Below are 9,024 nucleotides of genomic sequence, written 5' to 3' on the forward strand. Positions count from 1 at the left end.
GGCCACCTGGTCGTCAAACTTGGTCAAATGCTGACTTGATGTCAAGAACAGCTACTTAAACGTCATCTTTGAAATTCAGCTCCTTTGTCTATGTTCAATTTTAAAACTTCAGGCCCAATATCTTTCAAATCAATGGAGTAATTGGAGGTGAAATTAAACGTCATGATCACAAAAGCTCAATTTCCCTCCTTTAACTCTGAGGAAGAGGATTTTAATTAAACTCCTTTATACCAACTTTTCTTTTTTGGCGGGGAGAGAGAAACAGTTTCTTTCTTCCAGGAATAAATACAGGAAATTAAGCATAGAACCATAGAAACCCTACAGTGTCGAAAGAGGCCATTCGGCCCATCGGGTCTACACCGACCACAATCCCACCCAAGCCCTACCCCCATATCCCTACATATTTACCCGCTAATCCCTCTAACCTACGCATCTCAAGACACTAACGGGCAATTTTAGCACAGCCAATCAACCTAACCCGCACATCTTTGGACTGTGGGAGGAAACCCACGCAGACACGAGGAGAATGTGCAAACTCCACACAGACAGTGACCCCAAGCCGGGAATCGAACCCAGGTCCCTGGAGCTGTGAAGCAGCAGTGCTAACCACTGTGCTACCGTGCCGCCCTGTGATCCAATTTGGAATCTTCCTTGTTATTCATTAGCAGTGCTAACCACTGTGCTACCGTGCCGCACTGTGATCCAATTTGGAATCTTCCTTGTTATTCATTTTCAAGGCAAGACAGTACAACACTCTGCAAAATCATGGTCATGACTGAAAGCATGCAAGGTCTTCTCACTGATATTGTAGCCAGAATACAGCATACGTATTGGATTAAACATCAAGTTAAACACAGATAAATAATGAATAGAAAGGCATAGGTTAATTAGGTCCAGCCTTTCCCCTCAGTTTTAGAAGCAATAGGAATGCGGTTGACATTTGTTGTGAAAGACAAAATAACAAAAATGATTGGTTTTTGCTGGCTTGGGGTGAGTGTTGGGCACTTGGTTGAATCAATACGTTTTCATCCAAAATCCTAAATGAAAGCTGCGCTTAGACATATTGAGTAAGGAGAAATAATTAGATTATTAAACATATACACATATTTTAGGATTTTGTGTAAAGAGAAAAAAATGGTATCCTAAATTGGAATATGGAAATACAATCCTTCAGTTTTACATTAAACATAATCTATCACATTGTTTATAATAAACATTATTATACAGAATGCATTCATTAATGTTCCTGGAACATATGGAAAAACAATGCACTTCATAATAAGAAACAATTTTTAATACTGGCTAAATCTAGGAAACGATCAAGGAATAGCATGTTCTTACCTAATTGCACTGATTTTCTTGCAACGTTATCAGAAGTCACTGTGAAGCATTTCCTGTATACATCTCATCCTGATTTTGGTCTAGCAGTAAGCCCATTGCCGCCTGTCTACGACTTCCTTGTTTGTCTGTGTAATTATTGTCCACGTGTATAGAAGAATCACTTGATGCTGGCGATGCATTTGCTGTAGTTAACGTGGCACTAGCATAAGCAGACGTGCTGTAATCTATCGCAAGCTTCTGTGATTCTTTGTCAATTTGTGCTACTATGTTTAGAGGGATTATTTGAGGTCCAGTACTGGGTAGATTATTTCTTCCCTGTATCCCAAACAAGGAGATGTCAGCTTCTTTCTTGTTCTCATCCAATGAGCCGTAAGTAGTAGAATTCTGCAAATATCTGGTGTTTGTTTCCAAAACAACTGGATTATCAGGTTCAAATTGGAGCTGTGACACCGGCATATCTCTGCTGACTGCTGATGTGGTAGGAGCAACATCTGTTCCTGAGCTGGTTTCCAATGCATCATAAAAAGCTGGATGTTTTTTCCCTTCATTTAACTCTAGATTGTCTACATATCCTGGGGTGCGTAAACTAAAAAAGTCTTGGTTATCAGACAATAGCCTTTCATGATCTGGATTGATTGAATGTTGCAATGCTTGGGCAGATATCTGTTGCTGAGGGCTTTGAAAGGGTTCCACTTCTAATGTAGTTTGCTTTAAGTCTGAATACAAAGGAACACTGTCTTGAGCATCATTGCCGGGAAATCTTGGTGAGAAATTTTCATCAGGCATTGGTGTTGAACAGCCAGAGGAATATAAGCTACAGTACTCTTTCTGATCATTTTTCTGAACTTGGAAGTTTGGGGCATTTGAAAGAGTTGGGGGCATACTGCTATCTGCACCATAGCCATAATCTAAACCACAGTCTGTGTTATCAGAGAATATAGGATTTGTTCCTTGAGTTTTCTGTAACAGCTTTGATTTGCGGACAACTTGTTCTCTCCTATTTGGAGCACAAAGGCCTCTTGTATTCCTCGTCTGTCTGGGTATTGTAGCCTTTCTAGAAGGAAATGGGGGAGATGCTGGAAAAACCAACTGAGGGGGACTGGACATATCAATGCGTTTGCGTCTTCCATAAACAGCTTTTGAATCACTGGGGAAAGGTACATGATGGTTCCACTGACGCTTGGAACCAACCTTTGGTCCAGCTCTTTCAACAGGTACGGTTTCATCCCAGTCCATCATTAATTTCTCTAAACTTGAGAGACTGGATTTCTCTTCACTTGCCATATTACTACAAATATTCACACTTCCCTCAGAATTCTCAAATGATGTATTCAAGTGGGATGATGATTCTGTAAAGGTCTCTGGAAATGGCCTTAGCTTTACTTTCTGAGGTGTATAGTTTGAAATATCCAAGATGTCTTTTGATTCATTCAGGTTGTAATCCAACGCTGGTGAGTAATGATTATTAAAATATGCCATATTCCCATCGCAAAGATTAAAACTGGATTTACAGCTCAATTGAAGTCCTCTAGAAAATGCCATCCTGGAGGCATCAGCTGATAATGGCAATGAATTAAAATATTTCTGAGATGTGTGGTCCATAGAACAGGCTGCATCAGACTGAGTCTCTGAAGTTAAAGATGCTTGTAAAATCAGAGGACTGTGGTCTGGCCTAAAAGCATTAAATGAAGAAACCTTATTAAAATGTAGGTTTGAACCAATTGCATGTTGGCTGTATGTATCAGTTGAGGTGGCTTGAGAGGAAGTAACATTATTGCTTGCATCGTAGCCAAATGTACAATCTCTGTTACCCAGAAAGTCAAGACCAGAATATTCTCTGGGTTGCTGTATTACATCTGAATTACTGAAATTTGAAGCTTTTGGTCTGTAATTACCAAAATGAGCATAGTTATCTGGAGTGTGTTGACATGAAAGTCCGGCCTGTCTCGAAGGTGGTGGCTGAGGAGCAATTCTTTGGAAAGTTTCTGTGTCAGAAGTATGATACGAGGAGCCATAATCAACACTATCTGAATTATCTGGAATCATCTGTGGATAAGCCTGTCGTGTTTGATTTGCATGTTGCTGGCTACCAACACAATTAGGAGAACTGGTTTTATCAAATCCTTCTTGATAATGCGCTAAGTGTCTTGACGGTTGTGTTGAATTGCTGGCCCCAAAGCTTCCAGTTATGTTACATGATTCTTGTCCAGTTTGCGAAAATGACAGATCCATCAAATCTGAAGAATCATCTGAATCAAGTAGAGAACGAAAATATCCAGCAATACAACCAGGACTTTGTTGAGCAACATTGCTTTGGGTGGAGGATAGACAACCCATCAAATATCCATTTCTTGACCCAGAACTTGACTCCCAAATAGTATTGGGAAATGACTGTGTTGACATACCAGGGTAAGATGGATACAAACCATTCCGGATTTGCTGCTTTGAGGGATAACCTTGATTCATAGTCCAAAAATTTTCATTTTGTCTTGCCCATTCTGAATTTTCAGCATTCATGTTCCGAAAAATTCCATGCTCTGGAAATGGAAGTGCACGCTTGTATGGTTTCCTCCTTTGAACTGGCTTCTCTTTCATTTCTGTACCCCATTTGCATTTTCTCGCGTACAATTTTGTTTCACCTAAGAATATACGTTTTCTCTTTCCAATACCTTCAAAGAAATCGCTGAAAGTAGATGATGATTCTGCAAATTGTCCCACTTGCCTTCCTCGTGAACAACCTGCTTTTCCACCCCTCCTTCGAGTACCTGCTAATGTACGATAAAACTGAGACATGTCCTGATGCATAGAAGCCGATCTCTGAAATGATCCCGGGTCACTAGGAGACCAACACCTGGGTGGTGAGCATCTACCCAAGATCAGACTTTGTTTAGTTAAAAAGGCCAATTTGGACAAAACATCTGCATAGTCTGTTGTATTGTCATTGGATCCAGCAATATACGTAGGTTGTGGTGGAGAAAGTTTATGATGTCTTGGCTTTCTTTTCACATGATTGGTAGCTTCATTGCTACCTTCAGGTAATACTTTCCTTGGTCGACCTCTTTTTCTTTTAATGACGACAGGAATATCACCTGTAGGTAACGCGGCTGCCATCTTGTTCCTCCTACCTTTCTTCACTGTTGGTAATGCAGTTGTGTTTTGCTCTGGCATAGTAACATGATGCGTTTTGACTCCTGCACTCAAATTGTTGTGTGTTAAAAGTTTTTGGCACATTTTTGTTTTTCTTTCTGCATGCATCAGGTACTTCTGAATATTGATCTTTGTTAGTTTAACTAACATCTTACGACTTCCTTTGCATTTAGTTTTTGGGTTCTTATTGAAAAGTGTCCTTTTAAGAGGCAACCGAGAGGTTGCTCCATAGTCTTGACATCCTTCTGTGGATGCTGAAGGAATGGAAATACTCTTACAGTATTTTTCGAACTCAATTTGTTCCAAACTATTTTCTCGATTATATTGGATCATTGTTTTTTTCCTCAGCGCATACTTTTTACATGTTGTTTCAGCTAAAAGTAATCCAGCATTTATCTCCTCTTCATTCTGGTTGTTGTGTTTCAGAATCCCAGCTTTCGAACTTTCACACTTTACGTGGTGTCGATGTTCAGGCACGCTGTACAATGATGACATATTTTCAAAGAAGCTATTGTTGTTAGGTGATACTGCAGATGAGATCAGAGCTTCGATTTTAGAATCTGTGTTGGCTGGATCAAACTTTTCAAATTCAACACGCCTGCGTTCACAATGGTCTGAACTCTCCTTTCTTTGCGTACTATCCATTGCTTGCCTTCTGCTTGCCATCTGAGATTTAGATCTTATATGCAGGCTTTCTTCTGGGCTTCTAATACTGCTAGCAAGCACAACTGAAGAAAAGAAACTATACTGTAATCCTGTCTTTTCATTTTTTGCTACTTTGCTTCCATTACTTTGAAAGGTGCTGGAGTCAATTTTAAGTGTACCACAACTGAGCTTGATGCCATTATTTTGCATGTCATTAGACAAGAGATTTAAGTCTTTCATGATATCTCTTAAAGTTACTACAGGGTACAAATTATTTTTGCCATTGCCACATTTGTTTTTCAGCAGTGCCACAATGTTGTTAATATTTCTTTTCCCAGTTCCCATTGTAGCATTTGGAAAACTTCTATGGAGTGTATCAGTGGACACTTTTTCTTTTGCAACTTCACTGGTTTCAGCTTTAACAATGCTGGACTTGTCTGATCCTATGTCTGACTTAAGGCTTTCCTTGTTATAACAGATTTTTGTTTTCCTAGTCTGACAAATACCTACTGAATCCATTTGAATCCCAGTATCTGGTTCTTTATAAGTGTATGTATTTGAATACTGACCATCTTTTACATCTAGAGACCCATTGGCCAAAGGAACACCTTCGGTTTCTTCAGAGCCATTACAAGGTTCCTTAGAAGCGGACATTTTTATTATGGCTGGTGATTTGGTGATGTGTGTATTCTCCTTTAGTACAGTTGAAATGGTTTACTCTCTGAATGTTAATGTTAGCAGCATTGGAATAGGTGTTGGTTTGTGAACTCCTACACTTTATGGAAGCACCTATAGTTAAAACAAATTTAAAAAAATAAAAACCAGGCTGGTTTATTTTAAACTGCCTACATATGATCTTGCTATTTATATATGTAAACATGTTTACACATAAAATATAAAATGTTGTAGATTATAGTGGCATATAACATTTGAAATCGAAAGAAGAAAAATATTTTGTCAGATTAGCCAAAATAAGAGCACACAGCTACATTTTAAATAACGCATTCTGTTGTTCTACTCAATTTAAGGTTCGGCTCCTGGAATTAATTTATTTATTAGGGTGTTTGATCATATGATGATATTTTAGTTAATATCAGAATAAACCTCTTGTGCTAATTTGATGTGATTAGAGCTTCAATTTGAAAGCTTTAATTTAGTAGAACAATTTTAAATGAGTCTGATATGTCACAAGGTTATCTACCTCAGGCATAGCAATGTTCATTATCCAAATGATTGTATCCGTTTTATATCATGGGTCTATTTTTGATTCTGCCAATAGGGAAGACATGTGTCCTTTACTTTTCAATTTTAGTATAAATTAATCTCATGAACATTCTCCATTGGCAAAGGATATAGTTTGGCCTGATGTATAATTTTTACACAAATGCTTTATGCCGATTTAAATCTCTAAAGGTCCTAAAACCAGAAAAGTCTGGGACATGCATGAAAGAGACTATTATTAAAGAAATATTACAATGCCTTGGTGAGCATTCTTCCTTTTTCCTTCACTTCACGTTTCCTTTACAAAAAGTTGGTTATCCCACAGAAGTCCTAATAAGGAGGGGGGGAGGGGGATTTTAGCTCATGCCATGCTCTTACTCCGCCTTAAAAATATCCAATGACACCACCTTCACAGGCAGAGAGCTCCATGGTCACACAACCCTCAGGAGAAAGAAAGTCCCCTCATCTCTGTCTAATTTTAAAACAGTGCCCTCTATTTCTGGACTCATCCACAAGAGGAAACATCCTTTCCCCATCCACCTTGTCAATGCCATTCAGGATCTTATATATTTTAATCAAGTCACCCTTCACTGTTCTAAACTCCAGTGGCAACAAGCCCAACCTTTCTAACCTTTCCTCATAAGTCAACCTATTCATTCCAGATATCAATCTAGCAAACCTCTTCTGAACCACCTCCAATGCATTTACATCCCTAAATAAGGAGATTAAACTGCACACAGTATTCGCAATGCCCTGTATAATTGAAGCATAACATCCTTACCTTTATGTTCAATTCCTCCTGTAATTAAGGATTTCATTCCATTAGCTTTCTAAATTACTTGCTGTACCTGCATATTAACCTTTTGCAACTCAGGCAACAGAACACCTAGATGCCACTTTACCTCAGAATTCTGCAGCCGTCCATTTAAATAATATTCTGCTTTTTTATTCTTCCTTCCAAAGTGAACGTCACATTTTCCCACATTACACTCTACTTGCCAAATATTTGCCCACTCACTCAACCTATCTCTAACTATCTGCAACCTCCGTGTGTCCTCTTCACTTTTCATACTTTCCTTCCCTCATTTGAGTTATTGACATAGATTGTAAAAAGTTGAAGGCCAGCAAGACCCCTGCGGGACAACACTCATCACATTCTGCCAATCATAAAAAGATCCAGTAATGTATCTAGTGTTTTCTGACAGCTCGCTAATCTTCCAGGCGAATATGTTAGGCCCTACACCATGAACTTTTATTTTCCACAATAACCTTTGATTGGCACATTATCAAATACCTTCTGGCAATCCAAGTACAGCACGCATATAGGTTCCCCTTTATCCACAGCACTTTACTCCTTTAAATAACTCCAATAAATTGGTTAAATATTTCCCTTTCACAAAACCATGCTGACTCTTCCCGATTACCTTGGGTTTCTCCAAGTGCCCAGCTATAACCTTCATAATGATCAATTCAACACCTTCCTCAAGCTAACAGGCCAATGGTTTCCTGCTTTCTGCCTCCCTCCTGTCTTAAACAGAGGGGTTATATTCGCTACTTTCCAGTGTGATGGAACCTTTTCAGAATTTAGCAATTTTTGGAAAATTAACACCAAAGTAACTACTACCTCATTAGACGCCTCTTTTAAGACCCGAGGATGAAGTCCATCAGGACCCGGAGATTTGTTAGCCCGCAGCTCCATCAGTTTGCTTAGTACAGCTTCCCTAGAGATTGTAATTTCACCAAGTTGCCCTCTCGCTTCCACCTCCCGATTTACAGCTATTACTGGAATGATTATTGTATCCTCTATAGTGAAGACAGAAGCAAAATATTTGTTCATTTCATCTGCCATTTTCTTTTTATCTATTAACTCTCCAGTCTCATTCTCTAGAGGACCCACACTCAATTTACTTACTCTTTTCCTTTTTAAACACCTCTAGAAATTCTTACTATCCATTTTTACATTTCTAGCTCGCTTCCTCTCATACTCTAATTTCTTTCTCCTGGTTAATCTTTTATTCATTCTCTGCTGTTCTTTATATTCTAACCCATCACCTGACCTGCCACTCATCTTTATGCAGTTATATGCTTTGTCCTGAAGTTTCGCTTAATTTCTTTAGTTAACCACAGATGGTGGGTCCTCCACTTAGAATTTTTCTTTATAGTAGGAATATAGTTATTCTGAGTACTCTGAAATATCCCCTTAAACATTTGCCACTGATTCTCTATTGTTCTATCCTTTAGAGTAGTATTCCAGTTCACTTCTATGGTTCTAATGCATTTATATCCTTTCTTAAGCAAGGAGACCAAAACTATACTCAGTACTCCAGATGCAGCCTCACCAATGGCCTGTACACCCCCACTTTTACATTCCATTCCCCTTGCAATAAACAACAACATTATATTTGCCTTCCAAAATCACTTGCTGTGCCTATATACTAACTTTTGGCAATTAATATATCAGTACACACAGATGCCTCTGTACCTCAGAGATCTTTAATCTCTATGCACTTAAGTAATATGGTGGTTTTGTGTTCTTCCTGCCAAAGTGGACAATTTCACATTTTCCCACATTATACTCCAGCAGCCAAATTCTTGCTCATTCACTTAACCTATCTGTGTCCCTTTGCAGATTCCTCGTGTCCTCTTCACAACTTAATTTTCTGCCTAGCT

The 9,024-nt window shown here is 38.8% G+C and overlaps 1 protein-coding gene across 3 annotated transcripts in view; it reads right to left on the reverse strand.

The window, feature by feature from the left end:
- The window catches only part of ahdc1 (AT hook, DNA binding motif, containing 1), a 34,840-nt gene extending 28,776 nt beyond the window's left edge, over positions 1-6,064 (reverse strand). For all 3 annotated transcript variants that reach the window (XR_013500461.1, XM_078238311.1, XM_078238312.1), the window contains exon 1: positions 1,342-6,064. Coding sequence is in view for 2 of the 3 variants with exons in the window: in XM_078238311.1 (XP_078094437.1) it covers positions 1,378-5,787 (4,410 nt within the window). In the remaining variant the exon portion in view is untranslated. The remainder of the gene's footprint in view (positions 1-1,341) is intronic.
- Between the last annotated feature and the right edge of the window lie 2,960 nt (positions 6,065-9,024).

The sequence above is a fragment of the Mustelus asterias genome, chromosome 21, assembly GCF_964213995.1.
Source record: "Mustelus asterias chromosome 21, sMusAst1.hap1.1, whole genome shotgun sequence".
Classification (NCBI taxonomy): domain Eukaryota; kingdom Metazoa; phylum Chordata; class Chondrichthyes; order Carcharhiniformes; family Triakidae; genus Mustelus; species Mustelus asterias.